This window comes from Phycomyces blakesleeanus, assembly GCF_001638985.1.
Source record: "Phycomyces blakesleeanus NRRL 1555(-) unplaced genomic scaffold PHYBLscaffold_4, whole genome shotgun sequence".
NCBI classification, from domain to species: Eukaryota; Fungi; Mucoromycota; class Mucoromycetes; order Mucorales; family Phycomycetaceae; genus Phycomyces; species Phycomyces blakesleeanus.
The window spans coordinates 651,197-671,113 of record NW_017265137.1 but is presented as its reverse complement, the minus strand read 5'-3'; the positions used below and the strand labels follow the sequence as shown (position 1 = coordinate 671,113).

Sequence of the window (19,917 nt, the reverse complement as noted above, 5' to 3'; positions counted from 1 at the left end):
TTTAAAACAAAATTCAGGAAGATGACCAAGGCCACTAATTTTGACTTTCTTTTATCTCTCTCTAGTTACATTTATAAATAAAGTAATAAAGTAATAATGAAAATCATGAAACGAAAAAGAAAATTGTGTAAGACGAGGTATATGATGTGCATGCTTACACACACACACACACATATATATATATATATATATATAATGACTCCGTTTTCTTTAAAGATGTATATGATTTGTGGTCAAAGATTAAAGTAGGTACATTTCTTTTGTGAGACCCACCCCCTTCTTTTGAGTACCTTTATATTTTCAAAAGAAGAATAAAATTCGACTTACAGAGTATAAACACATACATACACATTAGATCTAATTATATTGTCTTGAGCTGAGGGGGATTGTATAGCTTGTGATTGTTAAAATAGTTTGTGTGTAAGCCACAATGGTTTATTAAATCAAATTAAAATTAAATCAAATTAAATAAAATAAAATAAGCATTTTTCTTGATCCTCGAAATCAATTATCTATTGATTTACTTTAGAATTGGAGCCAATTCTTGTAATGAGCAGGTATTATTATCATTTCCATGTTCTTTATATTGTCTATAATTAACCTATATTAAAGCTTATGTTCTATTGAATTAATGATTGTATTAATGAATTGATTGATTAGTTGATGGGTTTAGGTTTTCAGTATAAGGACTCTTTAATTATATTAGCTTGTTTGATGAAATTATGACAGGACTCATCAAATTACCTCTTTCTTTCTTTCAATTCATTTATTAATTCTATTTTTGCTTGCTAGTTTGCTAGCTTGCTGGAGTTCTTTCTTGTAATTTAATAAAGACAGGTGTATATTGTTTATTAAATATATTTGTATTAGGAATGGTAAAATTCTTATTTGTTTATGTATGTAATGTATATGTATGTATATATATATATGTATATGTGTGGGTGTGTTGGTGTGTATCTATTTACATAGATTCACCCAAAGAATCAAATTAATTAAGATTTTTCTTTCTATTCTTTTTTAAAATATAAATAAGATTATTACAAGTTTCAATTCAATTCAATTCAATTCATTGTTTTTGATTTTGATTTTTTTTGTTGGTTTCTTGGCATTGAGAATTAAGCGTGCTTAGGATTCCAAAGGAGTTGGGGGTTTTTTTGCGTGCTGTTGATTTAACTGTACATGTGGATTATTATTATCGTTGCTGTTGTTACTGGTATTACTTTCTTGGTGTTGGTGGTGTATGTATAGATGATATTATGAGGAGTCTTCAGGCGTGGAGAAATAGATTGGCCGGATCCGGACAACTTTAACGGACCGGGCTTTTATATTGAGCTGTTTGGTGCTGGTGCCCTGGAGTACCCGAACAGGAGCACCCTGACATTCCGGAGACTATTTAACGACAATAGTAAGTATCGATAAAAATAGAGTGGGGCGATCATTTTTTATATATATATATTTCTAATTTATAAATACATAAAAAAAAATCTTGGTTTTCTCTTACCCTGTAGAACGTTATTTTTGTCAAGGGATCATTTAGATCTATTGAGCCTACATGCTTTGATTGCAAATTCCAACAAGGTGTAGAGACGCCTGATAGACCAAAAAGAAAATAGATAAATAAATATGAATATAAAGAGCTTTGATAAAAATTTATTAGACTCACTTCTCTTTCTCTTTGATCGAATGCGCTGTACTGTGCCTCTTCGACTGGGTCGAGAATAGACATCCATTTGAAACTGACTGGGTCTAGAGAGCTCTAATGATTCTGCTCCTCCGGACTTTCTAATTTCGTATGGTCGACATGACACCAGTAGTAGGAGTGTACAGAGGATGAACAATATCTGCATCAAGATGCTACTGCGATGGAACATGACAGAAAATATATATAACAATAAAAAAGGGGGGCTTGAGAGAAGAAGATTAAGAAGAAAAAGGAAGAAGGGTTGTCTATTCGCCTGGCGAACAATAATTGAAAATAAATGTGGGATATCTTTATATAAACAATTTATTCTGGGTTGCAAAATAAAATAGAGGGCTTCTTTTGTGGCAAAGCGACTGAGGAGTAGAACAAAAAAAAAAGGGCTTTTTCTGGAATATAAAAGATAAGAATAGCCTGGGCCAGATGGTAACACACCTCTTGGATCATGCATGTCAACTGCTGATGGCAGGGCTTAAAGTGAATGATTCAAAATGCTCCACTTGAGCCAACTTCTTTATATATCTTTAATATTTATTTATATCCTTGGTTTCTTCTTTACATATATGTTTTGTCTTGGCTGCTTGGCTGCTTGGTTGGTTGGCTTCGATTCTTTTTACTTTTTTACTTTTACTTACGCCGTAACAGTTTCGGAATTATAAATCATGTCACAAAGATGTCTCACTCTTTGTCTCCCCTCTGTCTCTCTGACTCTCTGTCTTCCGCCCAACCATGCACGTTCTTTTTATGGTTTTTACTTTTATTTTTATTTTCAGACCATCACACATACACACACTTTTCATTTTGGTTGAGTTACACACCATTACTATCACAATATATATAAAAAGAATCTTTTGATTTTAGTGATAGGCCTCTCATATTAAATGTGATTATAATCATTTATACATTTGTTTCTTATCTGACCAATGTTTCTTTTTCTCTTCACAATATTCAGGCCATTTGTCTTTATAATCACAACAGCAAGAAAATAATTAATTGGATTTTTGTTCAAATACACACAATCTTTATACTATATATTATATATGTACATCTATACTTCTTTTAGTTTGTTCAATATCTAGGGTTTCCTTCTCTTCTTTTTCTGCAACATCGTCCAAAGTCCTACGTTACCATATATCTTTCTCTATTGAAAACCAAATGGACCTCGATATCCGATTAGGTATTTCCTGCTCTTATATACAATTATATACATATATAAATATTGTATGGGATTGCTTTAAGTTTGATCGGATTCCAGTCCACCACCGACTCTTATGTCGTGCGAGACATATTGCTTTATTTTATTTTACTTTAAACTATATCTATATATAAATAATCGGTAAACCTTTTATTCTTCTTCTTGTTCTTCTTCTTTTAAGCTTCATGTGTAAGGCTTTAAAATATAATATAGCATAAAACCCAAGTTCAATTTCAAGTTCAATATAATATAACAGACGTTTATCAAGACAATAATCAATGTGATCTGCATCGATCTTGTGGTGCTGCAAATATAATATAAAAATAATTATAGCAAAATAAAAATGAAGCATATTTTTATATATAGTGATACAGTTATTTATAGATGTGTATGTGTGTAGGCTTGTCCTTTAGTGACAAATCCTGTATTTATATATATTATATATATACAATCAATCAATCAATCAATCAATCAACCAATATATTTCCTTGGTTACCACAGCAATTTTTTTTTGACTGCCAGAAGAATAATAATGTTTCCAAGGTTACAGAATAAACCAAATTTGGGTAATCTAAGATCGAACAAGAGGCTTTTTCTTATATTGTACTATACTGTATTATATATTTAAGATCAAAAAATAAAGAAGCACAAAATACTACGGCAGTAAAGTGAGATTAGCAAGACTAGTAAATCTGGCAGTTGCCGCATTTACATCATAGATTTAGATTGACGATAAACCAGCCTCGTCAACTATTATACTTTATTTTATATAGAGAGAGATATCCAACTCCTTTTGTAAAGGATTTGGCACATTGCTATATATAAAGTGAAAGGAAGAAGATGCTCTTTGCTAAAAGCCGAAATTACACAAATAATGACTGACAAAATTAATACCTAAAGAATATACACACAGTTTATGTTTTATTTAAAAAAAGAAAAGGAAGGTTGAACGTGTAGTAAACCAGGGACCTTTATTTCAATTCATATCAGCTGTCATGAATTCCCCCAAAAATGGTCTTGGCGGGTACAACCAAGAATACAGAACATAATATATACACACTTGATAACCACAAATCCATTATTATGTAACAATTTTCTCGTATAATTAAATAGCTAATAGTAACAATAATAAACAAGCACTAGGAATCGAGTCAAAGCTAGGAATAAAACAGGTAAAGAACCTTAAGTATGGGTGTGTCTGTTTATGCCTGTCTACACAAGAAAATAACTGTATAACTAGAGATTATCAATTATTCATATACATTATGTATATAAAGCAGATCAATAATAATAACGGTATTAGTAATTTGACAACCAAGATTGTGTATTTCTAGTACAACACATGTGCCAACACGCTATCGACAGTTTGGATTGTGGATTATCTTACAGAACGGAATTCCCTTATTTTTTGGATGGCTAGAGCGATATAGGAAGGAGCCGAGCTACACATTTAAGCAAAGCAATGACTGTACGACTCATTCGACCCCTTTGTATACATACATATATATGTATGTATGTGCATATAATAATGATTGTAGGCTTGCTTTGGTTAGTAACCGAAAATTCAGATTTCAAGAGTTGTACAAATAAAATAAAATAACATCTTTGTACTTCATAAATCATAATTGGCTCATAAGAGTTTCATGCTTTAGGATTTGTGTAAATCTATGGTTAGTATCTGATGGTCTTAATAACTAAACCAAAGAGAGAGAGAGAGAATAGCCAATTGTCACTATATTTATTATCATCTAAATCTACATCTGTAACTGTATCAACATCAACATCAACATCTACTGCCTACTGCCTATTATCTATTATCTACATTTACACCTGCATTTCCTCCTTCCTTTTCTTTCTTTCTTTCTTTCTTTCTTTCGTTTTGCTCCATTTCCTATGCAATTATTCTAATGTATCTAATTAATTTTCGCCGCTTATTTGTACTACACTCCTCTAACAACTTTCAACCTAGACATCATCTCCTATCATATCATTTACTTATATATATATAAAAGTAAAGTAAAATTTAATCATAAAAAATGAACGAGAGAACGAGAATATGTAATTACCTAAGAGTCAATTGGAGCCAAAGTAATAAAAATAATATGCGGCTGTTTTCCCACATTATAATAATTGTGGGAGTTCCATCTTTTTCCTCACATCAATTTGTTTTCATATATATATATACTGTGTAGGTTTCGAATCATCATACTCACAGAATGCTTGTTTATTTAGAATGAAAATTGATAAAAACAGAAAATTTATTTTGTAGCTTAACAAAGAGAATATTATCAATACAAGTGTATTCGTTGTCATAGTGATCCATAATTACACTGAAAAGATTGTCTGGTCCAGAATCAATCAATAAAAATATATAAGCTTTTAGTGTGTAATAAGCATATATGCTTAATATTGGACTAAGATTATGTCATACATAGCTTGGAAAATGAATAGGAAAAGACTACATTAAGAGAGAGAAAGAGAGAGAAAGTCTTTGATTGACATATACAAAATAAATTAGTTTCTAATTAAATCTAACCAAGAAAATAGTACTCAAAATAGGTTTCTTTTTAATCTGGGGTTATTTTCTGTACTGGTTAATCCGTAAAAATATTAAGGCCTTTTTCTTTTTCTTTTAACATATCATCATGTCAGAAAATATTACTTTTACTACTACTACTGTTACTACTGCTTCAAGTACTTGCTTCTATATACTATTTGGCATCAAAAACAAGCTTACAGATCTATAATTCTTGTATGCGACATGCACCAACAGGTTTTCTGGTATTTAAACATTATACAAATGTCTACTTGCAGTCTGTAATAAGGTCTAATTATATCTTTTTTCTGGAGTAATCGTATATTATCAATGTCTACAGACTGTCTTACAAGATACGCTACAAAGAATCTCTTGATATTTAATAGAAGAAGAAGGAAAAAAGTCATTACCTTTTATATATACATATATGTATATGAAAGAATAATTGTCTATTTTAAGACAAATTTCCGTATTTTTTTTATAAAAAAAAAAGAAACGCTACACTAGAATCTGAACTTGAGCTTATTTTTTCTATAAAAGTCATTTGCCGGTTTAAACAAAACCCTTTATCAATACAAGACGTCTTTCAAATTCTAAAAACAAACCAAACCAAATAAAACCAAAGAAAAAAGGTTCAAAAAAATATTCAAATCTTATATACACATGTGTATGAATATATTTATGTATATATATATTTACGCGTACAAAACCCATGTAATTGTGTAATGGGATAATGAGGATTAACGTATTTAATGTATTATATATTTTTTGAAACTCCCTATTCGTCCTACTTATTCTCATCCTGCCTCATCTTTTTCCTCATCCTCATCCTCCTCATCCTTCTCATTTCTCCACATGTAGAAACGAGAGTACGATCGAATTCCGGAAATATTTCTCAATGGTCAATTTTTAGTAGTATCATCGTTTTTTTTAACCAACCCGAGGTTACTGGTGTAACTATTTGTTAAGTATAAATATATAGATACGAACTCATATGTCTTGGTAAAGGCTATCTTTAGATATAAACTTTGTAGTAGTAGTAGTAGTAGTAGTAGTAGTAGTAGTTTCTGTTTTTATAAAGGACGAACTGTTTCCCATACTTTTTATTAATTTATAATAGTAACCATACAATATTTATAGTGGAAAACTATAATTTTTCTTTCTTTATTTTTATACTTGATTATTTGTTTTATGATTATGATTATGATTTATTGTGTCTATGTGCGATGCCTTTTATATATAAAAACCCGGTCAAGTAGAACCCACATGAAATTTTACAAAATATCACCAATTTGTTGTTGTAGCTGTTGTGATGTGTGAGATATGAGATTAGTGAGTAAGTGAGTGATTGGGTGATTGGGTGAGTGGGTGAGTGGGTGGGTAGGAGGGTGTGAATAGTTTGTGATCATTTAGGGGTTATTTTTTTTCTTGCTTTTTTTTTTTCTTTTTCTTTTGCTTTGGAAGTAAACCACTTCCAGATTTACTACTGTTATTATTATTCTTATTTGTAGAATCTTCTTTGTAGACAAATGTTTTTAGCTTTTCTTTGTAAAGAGGAATTTCGATAGGCGCGCTGGGTGACATGTCAAGTGCAAATGCAAAATCATTGCAATCAATAGAAGAAGTGTGCGAATATGATAATGATGACAATGGTGATAGTGAGGTTGTTTTGAAAAGAGAATTCATGTCGGCAAATTTGTTGTATGTATCCAAACGTTCTCCATAGCTTGAGTGCGTGCCATTTTCATTAATGTGAGATGAGATTGACAGACCAACCGGTCGATTTACCCGACGTTTTGTGATGATGTCGGATATAATGTTTTTTAAAAAGATCTTTTTTTTTGTTTTGTTTTTGGCCGAGTAATAGATATATAGATATATATATTATAATATAATAATGAAGGTGTAACCCAACCACAAAGAAAAAGAAAAAGAAAATACGATGAATATACTTCATTATTAGGTTGGTCTTTTTGATTGCTATCAAAAACATTCATTAGCATTCGTACCTGCAGTGCCAGAGCCATAACATCCACTACATCATCTTCTAGCTTATCCAGTAAACCATGTTGTAGGGATATAAGTTTCATTCGCACATTGAGTGTGTATTGGTCCGGTAACTCTTTAGCTTCACGGCAAATTGGCGGAGGTAATGATTCAAGACCTGTCCAAATATCCATTGTTTAACAATGGATCAGTAACACACACAATTGTATATGTTTTTCTGCCACTTACTAGAGTCATTGTTAAGGCGTGTAATCAAAGAACAAGGTGATTGGCCTGTGAGATTACCAAGGGCTTTGTCTACAAATGCCTTCAATTGGATTGTATTCCCAGCCTACTCAATTAATACCATACACACACAGAGAGAGAGATATAGATATACATAAATACATACAAAGTTTAACAAACAAAAAAATAAGGGAAATTATAAATTCAATTTCCATCATAGTGTGTCTTACTTTAACCAGCTTATTTAAACTTTCGCGATCAGCTCTACTTAATGACATGACATCCATCTTCAATTTCTTTCGTGCCTCTAATTCTTGCACCTCCCGACTTTCTTTTATGCGCTTTCGTTTGGAATTGAGTTGTGGGTTGGGTTTTCGTACTGGTTGTGAATTCACTTTTGAATTTTGAATTGTACTGAGGATGAATGCGTTGTGAAGATAAGCTACAAATTGGTTTTTTTTTTTCAAAAAAATAAAATAAAATAAAAAAAAAAAATCGCTTGTTAGAGTGTGAATTTTTATGAAATTTTGTGTATCTATATCTACCTTTTATTTATTATATATTTACCATTCTGTCTATTCAAGTATAGATTAGCATAAAAATCAAATTCTATGCGGCTGAGATTTCCAGTAATGAATTCCTTCATTGCGCTCCAATATAATGGTCCGTTGTCTCCAAGTGCATCAGCTAATCGTTGCTTAATCGTACGCATTTCTTGCATTGTATTGGTTGAACGTATTGAAGATTGTTTTGAGGCGTCATTGGAATGTTGACAAGGAATCTCGGACTCTGTGTTGCTCATGTTTAATTTTTTATTTTATTTTAAAAGTTTTTATTTTGTTTTATTTTTGAAGATTTTATATACACATATATTCTTTTTTTGGACAAGCGCTGTAGAAAATATATAATATTTTATATATATATTTAAAAGGTGATAGTAATGATAATAGTAATTGAAGCCCAAGACCGATATTTTCTTATGCTTAGAGAAAGACCAAGAAGATAGAAAAGGAAAAGGAAAGGGAAAGAATGAAAGCAATTGAATGTTTATATTATTATAATTATAAGCAGTGATTAAATATATCTATATTAACAAATAAAATATCTAATTATATAATGGTGTTATATATATATATATGTATAATTGTATTAAATATTCTTAATTCAAATAAAATAAGATGAAAGCATAGCTAGCCCCAGACGTCTTCATTGAATCGCTTGGAATCTATCCAGCTTTGTATAAGAAGCTTGGCTTCTTGGTCGTCTTGAGTCTCACCAAAATATGTGGCCATTGTGTAGAATGTACGGCGTACTTCACGACTCATTGCACCTCCGCCACATACATATATATGTGCAGGCTTTGAATCCTTTTTGGTGGTCGGCATCACCAGATTCCAGATTTCGGAGGAGTGGGCCAGCAACTGATGCTGAACATATCTGACGGCAGTAGGACGAGAAGAAGTATTCCGAGAGAAGGAAACATAAAGTCTCGACAGAACCCCATCTCTTTCATATTGGTCCAGCTCATCTGAAAAAATGTAGTCCTGTTCAGGATGACGGCATCCAAAGAAAAGAATACTTGATCCTGTCTTCACACCCTGTGCACGCTGAGCCGCTCGCTCTTGAAGGAATCCTCGAAAGGGAGCTAAACCGGTACCGGCTGCAATCATAACTATAGGCACACTTGGGTCAGACGGAAGCTCAAAAACACCCTTGGACGACTTTAGAGATGCCCTGATAGACACTCCGTTGGATCGATAGAGATAAGACGAACCAAGCCCGTAGTAGTGGAACCCATTCACGACATCGTCAACCAGACCTACTACAACATGTGCTTCTTTAGGGTGAGCCAAAGGAGAAGATGCAATAGAGTAGCGGCGCGGCTGAATGCACCCCACAGCAGTCAAAAATTGTCCTAGGTCAAGACTGTTGACTAACGGGTAAGCCTTCTGTAGATCAAGAAGGGTGCGGTGGCGTTTTATAAATGCAGGGTATGGATCGCTGTTACTAAAGTTTGGTGTGATGAGTTGATCAAATTCATCTGCAGTATCGGGAGCAAGCTTGCGAAGCTGGGAAGAGAAACAGGAAACCATACTGCGGGAAGGAGGAGATGATATGTCAGCAAAGCAAGTCAGAGCATTTCTGACAGTACAAGGACCAGAAATTATGGCGGCAATAGACCGGGATGAAGCACCGGCCAGTGAGCCAGGGTCGACCTCAAATACAGAATCAAGCACCCATCCAAAGTTTAGTGCAACAGCCTCGACAATATCTGGACTGTTCTTTGGCCAGATCTCCAGATGATCGCCAGCCTTGTACAAGAACCCATCTTCCGCAGGAGTAAAGTTTGAAATGTCAATCTGTATGTGGCGTGTACTTCGGTTTGAACCTATGCATTGCAGCTCTTGATTAACAAGAATCTTGGCATGCTGGCTCCCATTCTTGTTTTCTATCGCAACCTTCCATTTGTCTTCTTCACTTGGGCGGATGTGAATGACTTTGGCTTTGGCCTTTGTTTTGTGACCTCTATTAGATGTTTGGTCAAAAGAGCTTTCTACGGAAACGGCAGCACCGTAATATTTGAGAGTATGAGTCCAGAAATTGACGCACCTTTATAAAAACAAGAAATTCGAGAGGGAGTATTTGGTGAGTATTTCACCCTTTTTTTTTTTGAAAGGAGGCAAAGTTTTTTTTTTTATAAATAATACAAAGCAAAAACCTTTTTTTTTACCATTCATTGAATTGGGAATCGATATCTTTATCTGCATTTCCTTTACCAGCAGGGAAAATGCGCTCTGCGCCAAAGGTTTCGAATAGTCGATCAATTTTGATAGGAAAGTATTGATATGTACGCCAATTCTTGTTTCCAATACCAAACACGGTGTACATCAGACCACTGAATCCAGAGTAATTCAAGTCATTGGATTTTTTATCCAAAAATTTGCTAAAGATTTCGGCATTGTCGGGCGGGAGACCATTGTAGGTAGCCGAACAAATGACAATAAGCTCCTTTTGGTCGTTATTGTCCTCGTTATTTTCTTTTTCCTTGGGTCCATCAATATTTTCAGACCATATTACACTCCACTTGTCTAGTTCACAAAGAGTGATGTCCTTGAACCCAAACCCTTGTGCTTGTACAGAAAGCTGCGTTGCATAATCTTGGGCTGCACCTGTCTGAGAGCCATACAGAAATGTAATCTTGGGTAAATCTATAGTGACTGAATTTGAGACTAACTGAGGAAGTGTTCGTATCACTAGGCTGGTTGGCTCTGTGGGAGTATTTTTTAGAGAAACATTGGACTGTGGAAAGCTAGTACGAGGTTTGACTGTCATCATAAAGCTGTAAGGTTTTGTGGTAGCCATTTTAGGATCAAATTGGATAGGTGGGCCGTCTAAAACATACAACAAGTAAGTAAGTGATTATGCATAAGTGATTATGCATTCATACATATATGTATGTATGTATGTGTGTACGCAAGTATTTTTTTATAGAAAAAAAAAGAAATAGGCGTTGATTGTTACTATTAACATCATTATTTTAGGGTTTTAGAAGAAACATGATACACACCATAAATAAAGCGGTACTTCTGTAAGAGCATAGCCAAGCTCGTTTTCATTTCTTGAAGAGAAAATGCCATGCCAATGCAAGCGCGAGGTCCGGTACTGAATGGCATCCATGAGTATCTAGATCGTTTTTGTTCTTCTTCGGGTGTCCATCGATCAGGATTCCATCGATAAGGATTGGGGTAAATCTCAGGGTTGTGGTGGAGAGAGTAAAGATGAACGCCTACTGAACTGCCCTTTTTGATTAGATAGCCGCCCGGAATAACGCAGTTCTTTTTGCAGATTCGGGATATTATTCTAATGGGGGGATATCGTCGAAGGGTTTCTTTAATCACTTGTGTGATGTATTTCAGGTCACTGATTTGTTCACTTGTCGGCAATTCTTCAGCCGTAATGCCAGCATTCACTATTTCTTGAACAATCTTTGCCTCGACTTCTGGACTGCGCGATATCTCATACAAGGCCCAAGCAACAGTATTGGCGGTTGTGTCGTGTCCGGCAATGAGAAAAGTAACCACTTGATCACGCATGTTTTCGTCTGATAATCCCAAGTTATTTTCGTCTCGTGCATACAGCATAAAGTCAAGAAGGTCCTTATTATTATTACTATCACTATCACTATCACTCTCGCTGTTGTCTGTGTCACTTTTGGGGACCCGTTTACGATCCTGGATAACTTTGTCTACAATGTCGTGCATCAATTTGAGCGACCGGTCAAAGGTCCGGTTGGCTTCGGTGGGTAAAGAACGAACGAACCTAGCTTGCTGTGTCCTGACGACAGCCTGTTGCAAACAGTAACTCATGGCACCAATAAAAGGGTGGGAAGGTGAATTGAGGGAATCAATCAAGCCAAATTTGTATCCAAATCCGATCCGACCAATGGTTTCAAAAGTTAATTTGGTAGATAAGTCAATGATGTCTACTGGACCATCTTGTGGAATTTGTTCAATGATGCGTATAGTTTGTTGGACAAGTCTACCCATTTCTATCTGATACGCCTACAGATACATATAAATAAATACAGCAACAAATATGCGGGTAGCTTGTTTGTAGATTAGATTAAGACCTAAGACTTACTTTGATAGCCCGAGAGCTGAAAGCAGGCATGAGAAGCTGGTGTGCCAATCTCCAGTCGGTTTCATCTGTGTCAGTCGTAAAGAGACCCTGGAGACCGACTCTCTTGGCTTCACTCAACACTGAGCCTTTTATTCTCTTTGTAAAGTACTCTGACTCTTTTGAGAATATCTCTGCGATATCGACATTGTTTGTGTTTATCATTTCGGTTCCAAGTATTGAGACCGACACAAGGGGACCATATTTCTCGAATTGTCTTACCCATGATTCTGTACTAAGATATACATATACATACATATACATACATACATATATACATATATATTAATAAATATAAGACAAGACAAGACAATAAGTATATATATGAATATGATTTACTTACATATTGGGAAGCATTTCATATAAGGATCCCACAAAGGGTATGTTTAATGGGCCAGGTATGGTGTGCTTGATATGATCCTTGAGGTCGACATAAACCAGTTGCTGATTTTGAATCGATGCCCGGCTATTCAGGATGTTTTCACTGTCGTCAAGCAACAAGATTTCCTCCTTTGGACTCATGATCGAGAGTGCGTCTGCAATATGGCTACGAATGGTATCAAGGTTATCGCTCGAATCAAAGCAGACCATTCTTCCATCCCTCTCGATATTATCCGAGCCTTTGAGAGCAACAAACAGAGACGTCTTGGACTTTGGCATATTAATAGGTGGAGATGTATATTTATGTTTTTAAGGTAAAATAAAATAAAATAAAATAAATAGTTGATCAAAAATAATAAATGATCAACTTGTTTGACAAGCTAAATAATACTCTTGTTTGAATTTCTTTTTATTTTATAGATACTTTTAAATGCGATATAAAGTAGTGTGTCAAGTTTTGATAATGTTCTTCGGGGAAAATAGGCAGTAAATTGATGCTATAGAGGATCTATGGATTTGACAAAGTAGATAAAGATGTACTCGGCATTAAAGATATATCAACTATAGATCTAATTATAGTTCTAATCATATATGTGTGTTGTAAGATAATGATAATGAAGTAGCCTAATCATTCGCAAATCCGATTGCTATTTTGTAGTGATGTATTAGTTTTGATGCCTTTAAGATAAGAAGCAAAGTAGACCCTGTAAATTACGTACTCTCGGCTACGTTTTGAATATCTGGCATATATTCTGGTAGTTAAATTATTTGAATGAGCAGTAGTTGAATAAATGTTATTCAATAACGATCTATGTAATAAACCAAATCAAAGTAGAGTAGATTAGAGTATAGAAAATTATTGTTGTCTATTTTCATAATAGGATTTATACCTCAAATCAAACATCAAGAGCTCTATGGCGCGATTTACAGATAGACTCAAGAAGAGTGAATATATATATATGCATGTGTATGTGTGTGTGTGTCTTTGTTGAAATTTATACTAAAGATTAACATTGTGCTTATGCTATAGTTTATTTTCTACCAAGATATCAATGTCAGCATGAAGATTAGAAATGGCCATATTTCTTCATTTCTTAATTATTGTCTTATTTATTGGTATAGTAGAGATATTTTAAGGATTACGGTTAGATTAGGGCAGATCTGATTGATGCATTCTGACTTCAAATCAGGGAACCATATTACTGTGTACGGCAGGAGTATGCAGAAAAGCAAAGAAGCAAAGAGAGGAATAGTTGGACTTTGGATAAAAAACTCACATCAATCTATTCATCCCTTGGATCTTGACAGCATCAAGCGATCTAATCTTCAATATCCTTTATTTATGGTTTATTAGATGCTTAGCCATACACTCTATTCTTAATCTGTTATACTCTAGCTGCAATATAGATATACGAACATCAACATAGTTATAATCAGGTATATCCTAACCAAGCCCTTTTTCTGTGTATTACTACTCTATACTGGTGGGTTTACTTGGCTTATAATGGTTGATACCAGCCAGCAATACTTGAGTCTATACATTCAAAGGAACAAGACCAAATCCCCTCCTCTCCAACCCCTTGTTCCAAAATACACACACACAAGATTAAGCAAAAGTATGTGTATATTTTTTTATACTATTTACTTTGAAGAGTTTGGTTGATGATTAAGTAAAATATAATTCATAAGAAAAAGTACTAGAGGTAATGCATTAGGGATAGTATATAATACTGAAATCAAATATTACTTGATAAAGTATAAATTATAATATATTGGCTTTCACACCCATATGTATATTCCCACATTGAGTCTTGGATATATTACAGGTATATAAATTATAAATTATATCATCTGCTTCTAGACCAAGAACCATAGATTATGTATCTTATTTACTGTCAAATTGAGATTTTGTACATCTGGATTATTCTAAATTTATTAAAATCATCAATCTTGTATACATATACCTAAAAGAAGCACCAATTATATTGTTTTTCTCTCATTTTTTTTCTGGATAAATCAATAAACATAAAAAGTGTATTTTGGTTTTGGGTTGTGCTTAACCCTGCTTATAGTATTTAAGGAAAAAGGGTATTATTTCAATTGGTGAGTAGTAAGTAGAGTTCTGGTTTTTGCCTTAAGAGTCAAAAAGTGAAACTCTTTTTTTTTTTTGGTTGTTGTTGTTGTTGGTTTTATTGATTCATGGATTCTAACCTTTGAGGGATAATGGAGTGGAAGGGGAGGAGGAGGAATAAAAGGAGAATCAATATTTTTTATAGACTTTATTGTCCTATTCTATCAACCATCTCCTTTATGCCAACCATGTGATTACTGCATGCTACCCCACTGCCAGGGTTTAATATGAATGGAGACCTTTTTTATGTCAAGCAAGGTAAATAAATAAATATATATATATATATGTTTTTCAAAAATAAAATCGTCTTTGAGTGAATGAATGAATGAATGAATGTGTAAAAGTAATTTGAACAAAGCAAAGGAAAATATCTGTTCATCAATATTATGTAATTATATTTAATATGAGCAGAAAGAATCGTTAACAATTGAATTGAATGTTAAAAGTTGGTATTTGTCCTAATCTATAGTGTGTGGTTTATTTATTTATGTATTTATGTATTGTTGCTGTTATTTCCTTCCTAATGTTAAGAAAGGGAAATACAGCATCAGACTAGTATCTACTTTTGGAATTTACATAGCTATAAAGTGTACGTGCCTCTCCTCTCTCTCTCTCTCTCTCTCTTTCTGTCTTTTCACTTACTCTTTCCCTTCTTTCCTTCATTCTCCTTCTAAATTTAATTATTAAAGATAAAGAACGATCGATCATAAGAATGCATATCTCTTATGAAAGAAAGAAAAATATAGAAAATCATACGATATTTTCCCATTCAGGCTTAAAGTTACCAGTCTGACTGGAATAGTATTATTATTATTATTATTGCTTTTTAGAAAAAAGAAAATCCAACTTTTAAGTTTCAACAAACGCACCTCAAGTTGAAATAAGATTATTATAGATATATGCACACCCTGATCTCCCACATGAATGACCTTTTGTATTTTGTAGGTACATAATGGCAAATATATACTATCAACATTTAACACGCGTACCCTCCCACCAACCCCTTATTTTATTTATATATTTTTATTTTTATTATCAATATATAAAATATACACATACTTTACTTGAAAGGCATTTGCTTATATGGTATCGATATTCATTACAAAAGAGAAAGCATTTTATAGCCTTGTATATTTAATAATACACGGTACATTTATTGAGACATTATGTTGTGCGTAATATCATACTTGCAACTATTGCCACCTTTTGACAGCACTTGTTATACTTTATGATTATTGAATTATTGTGGTATATAATTTATTTAATTTTTATTTTATTTTTTATTTTCTTGTGTATCTTGACGTTTTCAAAAAAGAAAAGTAACCCATTCTTCTTTTATTTCAAATATAGCATTTTAGCAAACTAGGCAATCGATTCATTTATCTCCCTTTCATTCTCTCCCTAACCACATTCCCTTTTTTTTTCATTGTTGTTGTTGTTCCTGTTATATTAAATGCATATATATATGGCTGGTAGATCTCCATTGATTAAATCCTCCCAAATATAAAATATAAAGAAAATGAGGCTCACACTTAAATCTCTAATAGATTATCACCTATTTATAAATATATATATATATATATAAAATACCAAAACTAATTCATACGTAATGTAAAAAAAAAAAGCTTAGATCTTTTAAGGTTGTATTGTATAAGTTACTATATATCAGCATTTATCCACTAGCAGTAGATCCCTGATATAAATTGGATTTGTGGAGTGTAAAGAATAATTTTGCCTTGACATTTATACACTAAATAATCTGAGTTTATACAAACATAACTCAGATTGTATTCTGGAATTAAATAATTTATACGGTAAATCATTTATTACATTCTCCGTCTTGCTATTTAAAGCACCGTATCTTAAAAGCAAAAAAAAAAAAAAAAAAAAATGAACCCTAGGAGTAGATTTAATATGTTTCAATTTTTTTCTTGCTTTATTGTATTTTTTTTATGTATTTGTAATCAATGAGCATTTGTTTCTTATTTATTATAGTTCAGCATTTTATATGAAACAATCATGTCTTTTTTTTTTAAAAAAAAAAAACGCCCCTTTGTTTCTTAACCCCTCCTCAACCTCCTACTCGCTTATAAAAAACAAACAAACATACTTACATTTACCTTTGAAACGTTTGTGCAAGTAATATACAGGTATAAAATAAATAAATAAGTAAGTAAGTAAGAGAGACAGAAAAGAAAAGAAAAGAAAATGTGCGAAATGCTTTCTTTATTTAGAAAAATGGTTATAGTTTTTAAGGACTGGTAAAATTTAAATTTCCCACTCTTGTGTTACAGAGATTGTGATTCTGAGAATTCTCAGGCCAATAAAAACTAAGCAAGATTTTTTTTTAAAAGAATAAAATAGATAAAAATCACAAGATTGGGGATTTGTAATTCATCATTCATTCATTCATTCATTCATTCATTCATTCGTTTCTTTTTCTGTTATTTTATATTTTTGTTGAAAAACACAAAAAAAACACAAAAAAACAAACAAACAACAATTAAAATGTACAAAAAAAATTTTTCTTTGTGTATATTTGTGATATAATCTGTAATACTATAAATGGAGTAATAAAATATTATCTTTTTGATCGTCTTTTGTGTACAAATTTATAAATGTACAAATGTGCATTATTTATTTATTTTATTTTATTTTATAAAATAAAATAAAAGCTATACCATATCACTTGAACCATATACATACACATGTAAATATGTATTCACTAGGGCTGTACCAAATAGAGAAAAGTACACGTCCGAACAAACACACTCATAAGCACACATGTCTTGTTTTCTTTAGGTTTGTAAATGGCTTAAAAATATGTGCATGTCACTAGGCCCTTTTATAAGGTCTGATGTGCTTAAATACAGTTGGCTTATATTTTATTATTTTGATTTTGGCTTTGATAAATTTGTTCATTTCTCTTTGTATACTTGTGATCGTACGTGTGGGTTTATTAGAGTTAAAATGGTAAATGGGGAAAATATAATCAAAGAGAACCAGGGTCTTTTTTTTTTTTTTTTTTTGGCTTTTCTTAGCTTATTCCGGAATTGGTTACTTGATAGTTTTATACTATAGATATATATATAATGTTTGCTTGTGATCTGAGTACTAGACTTGTGCTTGTTGGAAATGACACTTACTAATTTACACAACGACAGAGGAAGAAAGAGAAAGAAAGGAAGAAAGACAACGAAAGGGTATTGATATCTATTTATTTATTTGCTTATTTATTTATTTATTTTGAGGAGGTACACAATTCAATCGTACTTGATTGCTTGTTGGGAATCAAAATTGCAATATATATTAGTATTGATAAAGAGAAAGATAAAAAGAAATTTGGGGGGAGGGGGAAATGATGGCGTCTGTTCGGGAGTGTCCAAATATCTCTCGGAACAATGGTTGCTATTCGTTTTATGAAGCAAGATTTTCCAAGATAAAATAAAATAATAATTTGAAATAGAGCTACATAAGAATGAAACAAAGGTACGGTAAGCTGATATGTAATAGGAATACTCTTCTGGTTTATGCACAAAAAAATGGCTGCAGTTACAAATCAAAATGGCCGTGTACGGATTATACAATCATATTTTCTCTTTTCTTTTCTTTTCTAGTTGTTGGTGTTGCTTTGGGTTCTTTGTCACTCGCGAGAATTCAATAGGCTGTATAATTCAATACGCGCTTATAATGCTATTTGCTATACACCAAAACAGAAAAAAAAATGGTGATTTTGTACCCCAATCTATATATTTTGTAATAACAGAAAATAATCCCAATAATCATATTTTGTAAACGACACAATTCAAAGTACAACAACCAAAAATAAAAATCAAAAATTTTAAAAAGACTGAAGAGCTATATTTGTATATTTTGAATACATTTATAAATTGGCGTCAGTTTCAGTACTAATACTAGTGCTAGGACTATAATATTGGTTATTTAGGATGTATACTTTTGGTTGTTCCATTGTTTAAGCATCACTTGTGTAATACGTGGACTCTTTGGTTGGTACGACAGACAGAACCAACAAGGGGGAACTAGGGTGCCAAACCTACTCTAACTCAGAAAAGAAACAAAAAGGTTAATGGTTTCAAACAACAAACAGGCATTTTATTTCAGATTTACCTCCTTTATATCACAAATGTACACTCTAATCTTCCAAATTAACAAATACCGCCATTATATATATATATATATCAATATTTTTGTACTTGATTATTTAGAAGTACTACGTACATACATACATACATACATACTTACATACTTACATACATGCATGTAATTATATACACAAGGCAAGCAATTGCATTATAAAATAAAATAAAGCAATTAGATAGAAAGGGATATAAAGATATATACAGTACTTAATAAATAATAGTGATAGCAATAGCAATAGCAATAAAGATGGCATGACTCGGGGCAAGCACGCAGTTCGGAATATTGAATGGCCTAATCACTATTGTATACTTGGCTTGAACGATATTTTCTTTTTTTTCTTTTACACAATGACCTTTTGTACAACACGAATATCATCGCTTTTAGTTTATAATATTATTTTATATTATTTTCTTGTTAATTGGGATTGGGATTATGATCAGGCCAGGCCAGGTCAGGCCAGACCAGGCCCAAGCTAGGTCAATCCAAAGCAAACTAAAGAAAAACAGAACAGAACCGAACGGACCAGGTCAAGCTAAAACACTATATGTACACTGAAGACGTTTAATTTAATTTAATTTACTTTAATTTAATTTAATAAACATAATGGTGATGGTCAATAATGATAATAAGTGTAGAATAGTATCCGATCTTCATTTGCCTTTTGCTTTTATTTTATTTTATTTTATTATATCATATTATATAATATATATATATAATATGGGCAGTCACAACAATATTTATATTTATATCTATACACATAGACACATAGATACATGGATACATAAATATACATATACATACATAATACATAATATATAATATATAATATATATATATATATATAATGTGTATATAGTAAAAGGAGTGAAAGAGCCAAAAATAATAATAGTCGAACAAATACAATC

The 19,917-nt window shown here is 32.3% G+C and overlaps 4 protein-coding genes across 4 annotated transcripts; all 4 read right to left on the bottom strand.

Annotated features, from left to right (window-relative positions):
- Nucleotides 1-819: 819 nt before the first annotated feature.
- PHYBLDRAFT_185488 (hypothetical protein) lies at nt 820-1,946 on the bottom strand. Its single transcript, XM_018439083.1, has 3 exons — nt 1,664-1,946; nt 1,502-1,590; nt 820-1,389 (listed from the first exon to the last, which is right to left on the bottom strand). Exons 1-3 carry the CDS (start codon nt 1,869-1,871, stop codon nt 1,255-1,257), a joined length of 432 nt encoding a protein of 143 aa, XP_018295465.1. The 5' UTR covers nt 1,872-1,946; the 3' UTR covers nt 820-1,254.
- Nucleotides 1,947-6,846: 4,900 nt separating this feature from the next.
- PHYBLDRAFT_60557 (hypothetical protein) lies at nt 6,847-8,464 on the bottom strand (the record flags this gene model as incomplete). The annotated part of the gene is made up of 5 exons (XM_018440660.1): nt 6,847-7,263; nt 7,440-7,594; nt 7,666-7,768; nt 7,893-8,104; nt 8,230-8,464. 5 exons carry the CDS (start codon nt 8,462-8,464, stop codon nt 6,847-6,849), a joined length of 1,122 nt encoding a protein of 373 aa, XP_018295464.1.
- Nucleotides 8,465-8,852: 388 nt separating this feature from the next.
- On the bottom strand, nt 8,853-9,755 carry PHYBLDRAFT_108753 (hypothetical protein; the record flags this gene model as incomplete). The annotated part of the gene is made up of 1 exon (XM_018428064.1): nt 8,853-9,755. One exon carries the CDS (start codon nt 9,753-9,755, stop codon nt 8,853-8,855), a length of 903 nt encoding a protein of 300 aa, XP_018295463.1.
- A 1,183-nt stretch (nt 9,756-10,938) lies between these two features.
- On the bottom strand, nt 10,939-12,861 carry PHYBLDRAFT_108369 (CYP5025 protein; the record flags this gene model as incomplete). Its single annotated transcript, XM_018428048.1, has 4 exons — nt 10,939-11,054; nt 11,231-12,224; nt 12,304-12,574; nt 12,683-12,861. Coding segments are annotated over 4 exons (1,560 nt in total), but the record flags the coding sequence as incomplete, so codon positions are not given.
- Nucleotides 12,862-19,917: the final 7,056 nt, after the last annotated feature.